The sequence below is a fragment of the Lycorma delicatula genome, chromosome 1 (genome assembly GCF_047948215.1).
Source record: "Lycorma delicatula isolate Av1 chromosome 1, ASM4794821v1, whole genome shotgun sequence".
NCBI classification, from domain to species: Eukaryota; Metazoa; Arthropoda; class Insecta; order Hemiptera; family Fulgoridae; genus Lycorma; species Lycorma delicatula.
The window spans coordinates 137,605,029-137,620,302 of NC_134455.1; the positions used below are offsets into that span (position 1 = coordinate 137,605,029).

General features: G+C 31.7%; 3 protein-coding genes across 3 annotated transcripts; all 3 read left to right on the forward strand.

The window, feature by feature from the left end:
• Window positions 1–5,915: 5,915 nt before the first annotated feature.
• On the forward strand, window positions 5,916–6,359 carry LOC142317663 (uncharacterized). Its single transcript, XM_075354217.1, has one exon. The coding sequence runs from the start codon at window positions 5,916–5,918 to the stop codon at window positions 6,357–6,359; it is 444 nt and encodes a 147-aa protein (XP_075210332.1).
• A 384-nt stretch (window positions 6,360–6,743) lies between these two features.
• Window positions 6,744–7,226, forward strand: LOC142317664 (uncharacterized). Its single transcript, XM_075354218.1, has one exon. It carries the CDS (start codon window positions 6,744–6,746, stop codon window positions 7,224–7,226), a length of 483 nt encoding a protein of 160 aa, XP_075210333.1.
• A 686-nt stretch (window positions 7,227–7,912) lies between these two features.
• Window positions 7,913–8,548, forward strand: LOC142317665 (uncharacterized). Its single transcript, XM_075354219.1, has one exon. The coding sequence runs from the start codon at window positions 7,913–7,915 to the stop codon at window positions 8,546–8,548; it is 636 nt and encodes a 211-aa protein (XP_075210334.1).
• Window positions 8,549–15,274: the final 6,726 nt, after the last annotated feature.

The window sequence follows — 15,274 nt, forward strand, 5'->3', positions numbered from 1 at the left end:
CTGGCGTAATCCTCCTTCACAACGCTGCCTTAACCATGAAGAAGATTCAAGACTTTCGTTGGGAACTTTTTAACCGCCCTCCATATAGTCCCGACCTTGCACCTAGTGACTACTTCTAATTCTTTCATTTGAAATAGTGGCTTGGTGGACAACAGTTTGAAAATGACGAGGAACTCAAGACTGCCGTTGTTAACTGGTTCAGTTCCCAGGCAGTGAACTTTTATGCACTAAAAAAAGGGACTTTGTGCAGACTTTTTTTTTAGGGACTTATGCAGAGGTTAAAGAAACTGGTGCAGCGTTATGAACAGTGCTTAGAACAGAATGACGATTATGTGGAAAAGTGAAGCAGATATGTAGTAAATTTAAACTAAGTAAAAACCTTTTCTCACAAGTTAATTTTTTTAATGACCGAACAGCCCTTACTTCATGAGTATGCCTAGTACGTAAAAAAAGTAAATTGAAATGTATGTTACTTTAAAAATATTTTAATACATTTTTTTTGTATAGGTTGGCAATACCAACAGCTGTTCAGCAATGAAAATTGTGTAAAATTCATGTTACAACATGCTCATTTATGCTTTTGTATCATTTAGCTTTGCAGTTACAGACTGGTCAATCTGACATTAATAAGTGACCTGTTCACATCTTTACTGAATGTCTCAATGTTCATCATGTGTTTGGAAATGTTTATTAAATAAGTTTTACTTAATAATATTTACAAATTTTAAAATTGGTTAAATTTTTACATTATTTTCTATAATTTCTCGTAAAACAATGTTCCATAAGAATCTATGTGAATGAAGTGTCATAAAACAGTGTATGGTGCAGTGCCAGAAGAACTCCTTAAAATTTCGTGTTAATTCAGATGTCACTAGTGTTTGTAAACATCATGAAAAAAAGTTTTTGTCAAAATTCAGTCATCTGTATAGACAGTTCTGTTGTGATCCTTTGAGAACTCATAAAAAACAGTTAATGAAAAACATTAGACAAATAACATTAGAGCAAGCTCTTAAAGAACACATTTAAAAAAAATTTAATTTAGTTTCTGGAAAGTCTGTTTGTGTTAATCGTTTCAAAAGTATTTTTTCCCAGCAGAACAAAAAACTATATGTATGCGAAGACTAAGAGTAATACATTGCCCCACATCACAATTGGATGCTGCTTGTAGCACATTTTGGGTGTATTACCTCCATAAAAATTAAGGTAGTAGAAGCTACCACAAGTATGTTCCTGTGTCAGAAGGCATTGTAAGATGTTACTTTACTTTAGACTCCAAGAACTATGAAGGCCAGCCTGTGTCAATTATTCTACCACTTTCACTTACGGAAAAAGATATATACATTGCTTGTGTATATGATGAGTATGAAGTGTGTACCAATCTGCATAGTCCTGAGAAAGTTGACACCACTTGAACTAACTACAGTGATGGGTCATTTTAACACAATTTCAAGAGAATTATCAGAAGAGATATCACAGCTGTTTGTTAACCACACTAAATAAAAACTTTCATTGCTACAAAAACAAGTTATTTCATTGAAGAATGATTAAAATTTTACTACAATTTATTTTTTCATTGATAGTATTTACAAAAATAAAGCAATATAAAAATAAATTCTTGAAAAAAGATGTAGACTACACATTGAAATCTCAATTTGGGTAAGGTTTACAAGCATTTTTGAATCAAAGTTGTATTAGGTTACTGGTACTGCTTAAGTTATAATTAAATTACAACCTTCCATTAATAATTTAAAAAATATTGAAAACGTCAGCTTCAACAACATAGAGGCTAAATATAAAAAATGTAAAGTGCAAAGAAGACAAGAAACCCCCTTGGAGCACTTATTTAGCAAGTCAAATTGATATTGCTTTTAAGAGTTTTTTTCATGATTTTTGAGAGGTTATAACTTTTTTATTAGTACAATACACAAGAAACTTTTTTATATGCCATAACACCTACATAAACACTGCAAATTTGATATTTTTATCACTAGCCCCATTAAAGCTATTCGACGCCAAAATTTGAAGTTAAAAAAAAATTAGTTTTCAAAAATTCATAAAAATTTGGAGTAAAATCACCATTAATATTATTTGTGGTAAAACTATTAACATATAAAAAAATAATTCAAACTGTGTATGCCATCTCTGCCTTTTGAAAAAAATTACCAAATGTGAATTTTACAGTTTTTCATGTTCAACTTTATTGGTAATTTTCTCATAGAAAGAAGGGAGAAAGGTAAATAAACCACTGGACCAATCTTTTACTGAGAGAAAATATGATTAAATTGCTTTTTGTTTCATTCTTACAGGACTAATAGTTTTTGTTATGATTTTTTCAGTAAACCCTTACATCACAAAAATAGGTATGCGCACCATAACAGAAATGACTGCCACAGGTAAACTGCTTAAATAAAAGATTTAAAAAAAAACAGTTTTAAGGTCTTGAAACATATAGGAAGCAAGTGGGTGTTTCATTTTTTTTTAATTGATCAAGCAACCAGCTTATGTTTTTTTGGGACACTTCAAATGGATTGACCTCATTAAAATTAAAATTATCTAAAATTAAAATATCATTTTAATTATCTTCATTTGGCCATGTTATGATTGCCATACATACACGATACAATAGAATCCCTCACTTGTAATATAATAGTATGTTTAATGTTTAATCTGTTGAGTGGGAAGATGGTATATCAACAAACCTAATGATTATGATTAATAGTTCATAAAGATGTGGTATGTAATCAGATTTCATTCAGATGTTATACTGCATTATCTGTTTAAATAGAGAAAGACTATTTTTGCTGATCAGCCTATTAGTTCCAAGGTGTTGGTTATGAGATTATACAAATCTGATGGTTGATGTTGAAGGTAACTCAGTGTATGTTAAGGATTTTTCATTAATCTAATCTTGTTTAAACATTTTGTTACAACTCAGTAATTAACCTTTTACTTACTTATATTGGTTAATTGACAGAGTACTGTTGAAAATAAATTCTTTCTTTGTGCTAACATCTAACATTGACTTAACTATTTGTTTGCAGGTAGGTAAAATTGCATTCTTAGTATGTGGCTGCATTCTTTTGGTTACTGTTTAGACAGTTAAAACTCTAAAAGTAACTAAAACAGTTATAATTTTCAGATGGTATTTGAATAATAATTGTTACCAATTATAGATGGTATTTGAATATCTTTTCAATTTACTAGAGTTCAATTCTTTTTCTATTGTTAATAATAATAATTCTAATTCTATTGAACAATAATTTTATTGTTCAATTCTTTTCTAGAGAAGATAGATACTAGTTCAAAGCAGTTTTCAAGTCCATTGAACATAAACTGAAAATTTTGATTACACTGGTCAACAGTTATTACACTGGTAATCAGTGTAACTGACCAGTGATAATAATGTTCTGATTACACGGTCAATATTTGCGGAATCTTTTGTATTTTTGGGTGGTGATTTTGAATGTGAAGTCAGAGTTTCCCAATCGGCCTCAGATTTTTTGAATTGCCCTTCCTACATTCGTGCAAATACATGTGCATGAACAATGCAAATATATATATATATATATATATATATATATATTGCAGCAGTTAAGTTGCTAATAAACTATAATTTATTAGAGGTGATATGTAGCCATGAAAAATAAATATTATTATTATTTACACAGTATTATATAAAATGATTCATATAATATTTTTTCTAAATGTAATTGTCACACATTGCATGAAATATATGAATTTGGTTTGGTGACAAAGTGCTGGGGATGTAATAATAGAAACAATAAACAGTGTATCATGTTGGCTATAAAAAATCTCAACTATAACAGTCAGGAGCGACCTCTTGTGTATGTAACATTTAGTGGTACAGAAACTTTTCTTATCAATTTGTGATGTTATTTTTCCCTGCAAAGTCAATGTATATACTACATTAATGTGTATATAAAGTTTTGTAATAGTGAACTTTCTAAGAAAAAAATGCCCATGATTGCATTAACCATCTGGACAGTTTCTGCTATTTGTGGTGAGGTAACATTAAACTCTCAGGGGAGAAATATAACTCCACTGATAAAAAATAAATAATAAGAACTGTATTTTGGATATAAGCAGGTCAGTACAGGTTCTGGGCTCATATTTGCTGAAATTCAGTATAATGCTGTTGACTGGTTAGTTGAACAGATCTTGTCACCCATTTCTAATTCCAGTGATTTGACACTGAAGGATCACTTCACAAACCACTATTTTCGTATAATGAAAATATCAGGGATATGAAATAAGACATACTGTTAAATAATTTGGTATTCCCTCTGCTATAAGACTAGTGCCTCAGCATACACAGTTTCCAATTCCAGTATCACCATAAATATGGACAATAGACGATGAACCTGTTGATGTTGAAGGTTGTGTAAATTTATCAGATGATTTACAGAGACCCAAACTTTTTAGAAAATATAGTAACTGAACTACACTTAATTAAGCAATTGAAATTAAATGATCGCATTCATGATCTAAATTTATCAAAGAAACAAGCAGAAATTCTCTCATTACAACTGAAAGGATGATATCTTTTACAATACATTATTAGAATGACTCCATATGCCTTTAAAGATGTAATGATGTTCTTAAATGGTCAGTTTGTCATTCAAGAAGTACGGGAAGAAAATCATGTATCTAAACCCCACATCAAAGGGACATTTAACACAAACAGTTATAAAAACTCTCGTGTCACTCAATCAGTACAAAAGACTTTCTGCAATACAAATATCAATCCTTTTAAACGTGTTTGTGCCATTTGTAAACAAGACTATGGCCTTTTCCTGCAATCAATTGACTACTGACTATATTGACTACGTACTTCCTCCCAAAGATACGATAAGGTAAGAGAACATAATCTGTGTTTTAACTGCTTAAAAGACGGACGGAATACCATTCAATGTAAAAAGCCATATTCTTGTAAACAATGTAAAAAGTGACACCATAGCATACTTCATATTGAAAATTCACAAAAAATATCTAATTCCCAAGTGATTGAAAGGGAATCCGAACCAAGGAATGCGCCTAACGTTGTAGCTATCTGCTCAAGCAAAAATTAAGAAGTAATTCTAGCAACAGTGATAGTGTTGGTTACAGATTCTCAGGGTAATTATTATCCGGGTCGTGCCTTACTAGATAGCGGTAGCCAATCAAATTTCATGAGCAAGTCACTTGCTGCTGCATTAGGCATTCAACAAGTCAAAACCTCAACATCAATAATTGGCATTGGGAACTCAAATACATCAGCTAAATATTCCGTACGAACTACTATTAAATCAAGGTTTGGCAACTTTGGCAAGGTTTGGCAAGAGCTAGAGTTATTGGTGTTGAAAAGGATAGCCCATGATCTTCCTGCATCTTCAATACACAAAGAATTTAATATTCCAAATGAAGTAAATTTAGCTGACAAACACTTTTAGAAGAGTAGAGAGGGATTGACTTACTTATTAGCGCTAGTATTTTCTATAATACAATAATAGAAGGACAAATCAAGCTTGGCTCTAATTTACCAGTTCTTCAGAATACAGAGTTTGGTTGGATTGTCAGTGGGACGATGACTTCAGGTAAATCACGAGAAATTGAAACTACTTCCATTACTACTATTACTCATTGTAATATTGCTGCATTAAACGATTTAGAAAATCTTATATCATCTTTCTGGAGGATAGAAGAACTACTAATAGAAAGGTCAAAAACGTTTGAAGAAATAGCCTGTGAACAACATTATACTAATCATGTTAAACGTCAATCTGATGGCAGATTTATAGTCAACTTACCATTTTCTACAGATCCTACTATTACTTTAGGCGACTCAAAGGAGCATGCGATTAAACGATTAACAAGCTTATACTGAATTTTTAAACGAATACTTGGAGAATGGTGAGATGGAACAAACAACCAGCCTTCATGAACCGAACCTTACATACTATTTGCCGCATCATCCGGTAATTAAAGAGGCATCTTCCAGTACACGGCTTCGCGTAGTTTTTGACGCATCGTCTAAAACATCTACCAACAACTCTCTGAATGATGTACTCATGATTGGACCTACAATTGAACGAGACATTGTCACAATTCTATTATCCTTTCGTATTCCTATTAACGTCTTCACAGCAGATATAAAGCAAATGTATCGACAGATATTAATTGCTGAAGATGAACGCGATCTCCAGCGTATTTTGTGGAGGAATGATCCTGCTGAGGCAATTAATATTTATAGACTTAAAACTATGACATATGGCACTGCATCTGCTCCATACCACGCAATACGAACATTAGTTCAACTCGCAAACGAAGGAAAACAATCCTTTCCGAAGGGTGCTAGCTGAGTGTCTACTTCGTGATTTTTATGTGGATGATGTTTTGACTGGAAGCGATTCTTGTGAGCAAATATTTGAAGTACAGTCTCAACTGATATCTCTCCTGAAGGTATGCGGATTTGAACTACACAAATGGTGTTCTAATGATCCTACTATAATGGAAAACATTCCAAATGAACGTCGTGAAACTGGATTTACTAGAGAAGAATCTAGCGATAAGGCAATTAAAACTTTAGGAATGTTTTGGCAGCCTTCCTCCGATTCCTTTAGATTTAAAATTAATTTAACGATACTTCCAACTAGAATCACTAAACGATTTATTCTGTCTGATATATCAAAATTATTCGTTATTAATGCCAAACTAATTATGCAGGAGATCTGGGATGGGATGAAATGATTCCTGAGCAAATTCAAGTTAAATGGACAAACTACAGAAACTCTTTACAAATTTTGAATCATTTATCCGTAGATAGACGAGTTGCAAGCGGTAATACGAATCAACAGTATGAACTGCATGGATTTTCAGATGCTTCTGAAAGAGCCTATGGAGCATGTTTCTATCTTAGAACCATTCAAGAAGACATCACCGTTAAGCTGTTATGTTCTAAATCTCGTGTAGCGCCGTTAAAATCTATATCTTTACCTAGACTAGAGTTATGTGGAGCTTTACTATTAGCTAAACTAATACAAAAAATACGTAATGCATTAGATATTAATATTGCGAGCATCACTCTTTGGACCGATTCCACAATTGTTTTGCATTGGCTAAATTCGCCTCCTCAAACTTGGCAAACTTATGTAAGAAATAGAACATCACAAATTCAAGATTTGACTCAGAATTGTACATGGATGCATATTCGTATCCGGCAGATCTAATCTCAAGATCCGTGTGTCCTGATAAGTTATCATGTTGTGAGTTATGGTGGAAAGGACCTCGGTGATTGTCAAAACGTCAAGACTATTGGTCCAAGCCAATACAAATTACTTCCATCAATTCAGAATTCGAAGAACGAAAACAAACAACAGTTCAGTTAGGTATGTCAACTTCATTTGACTTAATAAATAAGTTTTCTTCATGGAAAAAATTGTTACGTATAACTGCTCTTTGCAGCCGTTTCATAAAAAATTGTAAGAATCCCGAGCAAAGGGCTGCTGGACATTTGACAGCTGAAAATTTAAATAAGGCAGATATAATCTGGATCAAACACGCACAAGAAGAATTTAGGGAAATAAAAATCAACTACAGAATGGTAGGGAAGTGAGCAATAAATTAAAATCTCTAGTTCCTTTTTTGGATGAAAATGGCGTCATCCGTGTCGGCGGAAGATTAACACGTCCTTATTCCTCAAGATTTCAAAAATCCAATTCTTCTACCATCCTCTCATCAAATAACAAAATTGATAGCTCTACATAAACATCTTAAGACTTTGCATACAGGCCCTCAGGCTCTTGCAGCCATAAGAACCAAATACTGGCCAATTAATGGTAAAATACTCTCACGATCAATCGTTAGAAATTGCTTCAATTGCAGTAGAGTTGCTCATAAGGTCATTCAACAATTAATGGGCGATCTGCCTTCTTATAGAGTGCAACCTGCATACCCATTTGAAAATTGTGGAATAGATTTCTGCGGCCCATTTCTTTACCGTCGAATTATGCAAAGAAGATCTACTCCAAGCAAGGCTTATGTGGCGTTGTTTATTTGTATGTCTACAAAGGTTAAACATTTAGAATTTGTTCCGGATTTGAGTTCTAAGAAATTTATTGACGCTCTTGAAAGAATGATAGCAAGACGGAGTTACGATAAACATATTTATTCTGACAACGGCACAAATTTTATTGGTGCTAATAATTTACTCTGTGAATTAAAACGAATGCTAGTTTCTGAAGATCATCGTCATCAAACGCATTTTGTGCTGAAAACGTGGCATTTTATTCCTCCTCGTTCTCCCCATTTTGGCAGCCTTTGGGAAGCCGGAATAAAAACTATTAAATATCACTTAAAGCAAGTACTGGGAACGAATATTCTATCGTACGATGAATTTGAAACTTTATTAATTAAGATTGAGGCTTGCGTCAATACTCGGCCACTTACTAGTCTGTCTAATGATCCGAATGACCTAAGTCCCTTAACTCCTGCTCATTTCCTTACTGGTGGTAATCCTTTGTCCTCAACTCCTTACCTGATTTATCTGTAGTAAATGTTAACCGGCTTGATCAATGGTCTTCAACGTATGTACCAGAACTTTTAGCGTCGTTGGTCAGATGAATATCTATCAACTCTTCAACAACGAAATAAGTGGAAGAAGGATTATAAACCTCCGCAGCCAGGAGCATTAGTGCTTCTTAGAGAATTCCGGCCTCCTCTCCACTGGGAATTAGTTCGAATACAAGAACTACACTATGGACCTGATGGTAGGGCTCGCATCTCCAGCATTCGTACTGCCAAGGGAATAATTAAAAGAGCCTTGAATAAACTCTGTTTCCTTTTTGATGCTTGAAGTCAGATACTTCAATGGGGGCGGCATGTTAAGAGTTTCTAGCGCATCCACCACTCTGCTAACTGTTCAAGAGGGAGTGAGGGCAGTCTATTGGCAGTCGCCTTCGAGATGTTGACTTGGACAATCCAGTGCTGTTACTAAACGTATTCTAAACGTAAAATTAAATGACATGCTGTTTCTTATACTGTACTCTTCCAATAAATACAAGTTACAAATTATTGCGTGAATATCAATTTCACCTTGCCTTATTCTCAAACAGCATGTTATGCTTGCAAATCTGCTGTCAGGATTTATACCCCCACAATAAAAACATACTAGTCTTAACAATTTTCTTTTTCCTTCGTTAGAAATAAAAACAATTACTTTTGGAGGATTTTGTTCATGTAATTCAGAACTCAGAATTTTTTATGTTAAACTATACTGCAGTTTATTACTAGGTATGAATATGTTATCCTGATGAGGTGAATTGTGTTGTTTTTTTTTTGTGAAATAATTGTGTAAATGTGTCCACTCTACTAGCAGTGCAGTGGAAAAAAGAAATGTCTTTGCATCAAGGATGAACAACGAACAGTGATCTGATTTCACTGAATGGAGGGTGTGAAAGGGGTTGAAATTCAGCCCATAGACTTTTTATCAAAAGTCGTAGACTTTTATCAAATAGGGAAACAGTGGTTTATCATGAAAAAAATTTTTTTGTGAATTGAGAAGTTTAACTCCTCATTTTTTCTCTTCCCATTATTCTTCATTTTCTTCACATATTGTTGTTTGTGTTCTTACAATTTCATTTTCAGATTTTCTTTCCTGGTCTTTTGTTCTTGGAAACCCAAGTTTCTTTTTAATTCATTATTCTAGTTTTGAAGGTGTTTTTATTTTTAATTTTTTTCTTTTTTTTTTTGTAATTCAGTTTAATTCTATTTTCCTATTAAGAGGGTTATTTGAAAAGTTTTGAGCCTAAGATAGAAAGACGTATTTTTTCTGTCAAATATAATTTTATTTTTCAACCAAGTCTCCTTTCAAGTCGATACTTTTTCCAGCAACACTTTCATATCTTTAACCCTTTCAAATTGTAGCTAGCATCTTTCTCTGCAAAATAGGTGTTTACGTTTGCAATAACCTCCTCGTCCAATGAAAATTTCTTTCCTCCAAGCAAAACTTTAAGGGTAGGAAACAAGAAAAAGTTGCTTGGGGACAGATATGGTGAATACAGTGAGTGGTCAACCAATTCAAAGTGCAGTTTGTGAATTTTAGCCATGGCGACCGTCAAAGTGTGAGCAGGTGCATTGTCCTGATGGAAAAGCACTTTCTTCTTCTTCAAATGTGGTCATTTTTTGCAATTTCTGCCTTCAGCTTGTCAAGTAATGATGCATAATACTGTACCACTATTGTTTTACCTTTTTGAAGAAAATCAATAAACAAAATTCCGTACCACCCCAAAAAACAGTTGCCATCACCTTCCTTATTGATGGAACTGTCTTCACCTTTTTTGGAGCAGGTTCACCCTTTACAGTCTGTTTTGACTGTTGTTTCATCTCAGAAGTGTAGTGATGGATCCATGTTTCATCTTCAGTTATGAATTGACGCAAAAAATCTGAATCTTTTACTTAAATTGCTCCAGCAGGGCCTTGAAAATGTTCATTCGAATGTTTTTGGTCCAAAATGAGCAAACGCATGTATAACTTACGCATATCACATTCTTAAGTTAATATATGACAAACATGTTCTTTAGCAGAGTCCCATAGCCTTTGCTATCTCTCTAACTTTAATTTGTCGGTCATCCAGTACCGTTTGGTGAACTTTTTCGATGATATTGGTAGTGGTTGAAGTTTTTGGCCATCTCGACTGCTCATCATCAACCAAGCTGATATACCCTTGTTTCATGGTGGGAAATGATGGGACAGATTCTCCATAAACAACGTCCAACTTGGTTTTAATTTGTGTAGGGGTATTGCCTTTCAAATGCAAGTATTTAATCACAGCACAATAGTCAATTTTTTTCCATTTTCACAAAGAGTCACAGTGATTTACTTAAATGATTATTAAACAACAACTGAGCATTCAAAATGGCTGAAATTTTAGTAAGTACGTTTCAACGTATGTGTGAATACATTCTCTAACTTTTGTTGATGAGTGCTGTCATCTTCATATGGAGGCTCGAAACTTTTCAGAATGCCCTCATATAAGAAATCAAAAATTTGCTTTGGGTAACCTGTTTGTACTCATTCTGACATGATGATCAAAGAACATTAATTTTTGCTTTTCATTGTGCCCATTATTTTTGTTCTATCTTGATATATTTTGTTTAATTTCTAAATTTAATGATTTTCTATCCTTTTCAGGACCTAATATCTTTCTAGTTATTCTCCTTTCTTCTTTTCTGTATGTTTCGTATTTGTTTTCATGTTAAACACTTACGCCCTATAAACTCTTAGGTTTTATTACTATATTATAATGTTTGATTTTCAGGTTTTGGATATGCATTTTTTATTGCATTAGTTGTTCCTATTTTTGGAACTATCTTGTACTGCTAATCTTTCTAATCCTTTTTTCTGTTTAAGTTCACCTATATATCTGAATTCTTTGAATATTTCTGCTTTTCTTATGCTTTGTGTAAATTTTATGTCTTTAATGTTTGTCATTATTTTTGTCTTCACTGATATTTTCAACCTTGTTTTACTAGCTATTGCAGTTTTTGTTCGTTCTAAAATTATTTGTTCATTTATTTTCTCAGATGAATGTACTTTTATATAAGGTATTCTATTAGTAAACCTAACTGTCAGCACTGGAACAGGTAGTAATCCTTGATCATTATTTGCAGCATCCTCAAAAATAGAGTATTTGCATATAATCATGGTTTATTATATCACAGGGTCTTTTAGTGTAGAATTAATTTTTACATGCACTCCTTCATCTAGTATTTGGTAAAAAAGAAACTATAAGTAATGATTTCTATTTCTTGAAAATAACATAACTTAGGGCATAAAGTATTCAAAGAGTTTTGTTTCTGGTTGAAGTATACAAAGAGTAACTTGTAAGAGTAATGATTGTGTAGCAGTATGGTGATAATGTGGTAAGTATAGCCTTTGCAATAGGTACTGTGTCTCTTTTTTTCATTTATAAGATTCTAGATAGACATCACAACCATCACTGGCATTTTTTAACTTGCTAAAAAAATTCTTTTTTTTTTTTTTTATAAAAAAGATTAGGTTAGCTGTAATTTTAGTGTAGATGTATAGTTGCTGAAGTGAGGATAAATATTTTATGATGATAAGTTTTCTACGGATGCATAAAAATAAATAATATTATTGCTATAACAGAATTTATTTTATTAATAGGTCAACAATGGAGGAACTACACAGACAAGTGCATTAAAGAATTGCATTACGTGTAAGAAGCAGGTAAAGAATTTTGTTCATAATGGTCTTATGAAAATAAACTGTGATGATTGTTTTATTTTGTTGCAAGAAAAATCATTACAATTAAATTTAACTGATGGTAATTCAGATGAGAATATTAATTGTGAAACCAAATTAACTCGGCAGACAGGAGATGAGGAATTTTTATGTGAATGTTGTAATAAAATACTCCGATATGAACGTAAGTTATTGACCCACGTTAATATTCACACAAAACAGATGATGTATGTTTGTAACTTTTGTCAAAAGTCATTTATTTGCAATTCTAATTTTAGAAGACACCTTAATACCCACACTAAACAGAAAAAGTATTTGTGCAATGTTTCTCAAAAGTCGTTTAATTGTAGTTCTAATTTAAGTAAACACCTCAGTAGTCATACTAAAGAGGAAAATTATGCTTGTAATTTTTGTCAAAAGTCTTTTAATCATAGATTTAATTTAAAAATTCACCTTAATATCCACACTAAAGAGAAAAATTATGTTTGTGATTATTGTCCAAAGACCTTTAATTACAGTTCTAACTTAAAGAAACATCTTAATACTCACACTAATGAGAAAAAAATATGAATGTAACTTCTATCAAAAGTCATTTAATCGTAGTGATATTTTAAAGGAACATCTTAATATCCATGCTGAAGACAAAAAATATATCTGTGGGTTTTGTCAAAAGTCTTTTAATTTTCGGTTCGGTCTAAAGAGGCATCTTAATACCCATACTAAAGAGAAAAAATATGTTTGTAATTTTTGTCAAAAGTCTTTTAATTATATCTCTAATCTAAAACAACACCTTAATATCCATACTAATGAGAAAAAATATCTTTGCAATTTTTGTCAGAAGTCTTTTAACCGTAGTGACATTTTAAAGGAACACCTTAATATACATACTAAAGAGAAAAAATATGTCTGTAACTTCTGTCAAAAGTCGTTTAATAGCGGTTCTAATTTAAAGCAACACCTTAATATTCATACAAAAGAGAAAAAGTATGATTGCAGTAATTGTAAGAAATCTTTTACTCAGAAAAATAATTTAATAAAACATATTAATAGTGTCCACAAAAATAAATAATGTAATATATAATGTGGTGTTAATTGCAAATATATATTGTAAGAATAAATTTTAAGTCTTATTGTTAGCGTAATTAATTCTCTTTGAGATGGTAATGTGTATGAAAAGAAAATATACCTGTATTGAAAAAAAAAAAAACCATCACTTAACTTGATAAAAAGTACTCAGCAGTTTAGTGAATTCTGCTAATCGATACCCTGTTTCAGTCTTCATTTTTAATCCTTTCAGTGCTATTATAAAAACCTGTAGTTGAGAAAGGTAGTAGTTCGCATTTATATCCTTAAGTAGACTAAATGATAATTTTCACGTTAAAATTGTAAATACAATATGTTGTAACATTTTTATATAATAGATTTTTCAAGAATCTAAGGTGCAACAACTAAAAACAAGAAAAAGAATTTTGATAATTAGATCTGGTTATTTAATACATATTGACCCCATGTTTTCTCCATGGAAAAACAGTTCAGTTACCATATGAACAGATTCTGTATGTCCATAATTTTCACTACATAATATCGCTAATATATATTGTTCATTATGTTGATCTTTGGAAATGGCTCGAAAAATTTAAGTTTAGTTAGTGAAATAAATTTTTATAAGGCTACTCATAATAGCTGAGGAAGTGTATGTTTTATTTAACTGTGAGACTTATTTAATTTCAATAACATTATGAAAAAACAATTTAATTTATTGCTACTCAAATTACTGTTACATGATTGTTGAAAGAGTTTGTATCAATCTATACTGATAAACTGAAAAATGTGACTGCATTTTGTAGACCGGTTCTTTCTTGCTTGTTTGTAATTGGAATCGCTGACAATTTCTTTGGTCGTCAGTTAAAAATATAAATAGATTATTCTAAGCATTTGAAACTGTATTTTCTTGGATCTCTGCTCTTTGATTTTGAGGTAATATCGGCTAAATAATGCCACAGTGTTAATTGTATTTAAAAAGATTTTTAATCTTTACTTTTAATCGTTAAACAACATTGAAATATTTCCACTCAAATACTATATTGTAGGAGGGAACCTATTTTTTAAACACTATTTATGTTGTTTAGTTTAACAATTATTATTCTATTTTTAGTAACTGTATAACATATGTAAACTAATGTATTTTTAATATATATGAATAAATAATTATCACATTTGGATGTTATATTTTTGTATATATTATGTTGTATTTTATTATCATTATCATCCCTTAGAAAGGTATATCAAGGCTATGATGCATTCAGAATTGGGCTGTTGTCTTGCCATGTGTGTCTTAATAAATTGAATTATTGAGTCTAGCTCTGAAGTAATGCAGTTTAAAATTAATTATATGTTTACTCATATTCATAAACAGTTGCTTTTTCTCACCCTTCAGGGTACCTACATTTTTAAGCAAAAGACTGTTGTGACAGCATAATGTGTAAAATGTCTTATTGCTGATAGACATTAATCATATTAATTTTCATTCAGTTCTGTCAGTATTATCACATATAAAGCATTTTTATTTTGATAGAGAATTTTACAATTATAAATTATGGATTCTCAGAAAAAACCAGTTTAGTAAATCCAGATTTTATTTTTTATTGAATGTAGTAACATATTGCCGTATTTGCTTGAATATACATTGACTCAAATACAGGCCTATCCCCCATTTCAAATTTAATTTTCAGGGTAAAAAGTTGGTAGAAAATTTTTTCCAACAAATAAAATTTTACCACCAATTAGAAATTAGTTTTGAATTTGTTATACTCATATATGATTACTTTCTAAAACATGTAACTGTGATGTCATACCATCAGCTATTAACTATATTCATATCATCAACTATAAGCTAAATCCGTGTTTAGTATTTTTACTTCAGATTTTATATTTTTGCTCAAATGACCCTTGGTTGCATACAATATTAATATAGATTGCTATCTTGTAAGACCTAAGTTTCTGGACCAGAACT

Bases quoted from the DNA above. Each gene is read 5' to 3' on its own strand.
- LOC142317663 (XM_075354217.1), top strand. From the start codon at position 5,916: ATGGAACAAACAACCAGCCTTCATGAACCGAACCTTACATACTATTTG.
- LOC142317665 (XM_075354219.1), top strand. From the start codon at position 7,913: ATGGGCGATCTGCCTTCTTATAGAGTGCAACCTGCATACCCATTTGAA.
- LOC142317664 (XM_075354218.1), top strand. From the start codon at position 6,744: ATGATTCCTGAGCAAATTCAAGTTAAATGGACAAACTACAGAAACTCT.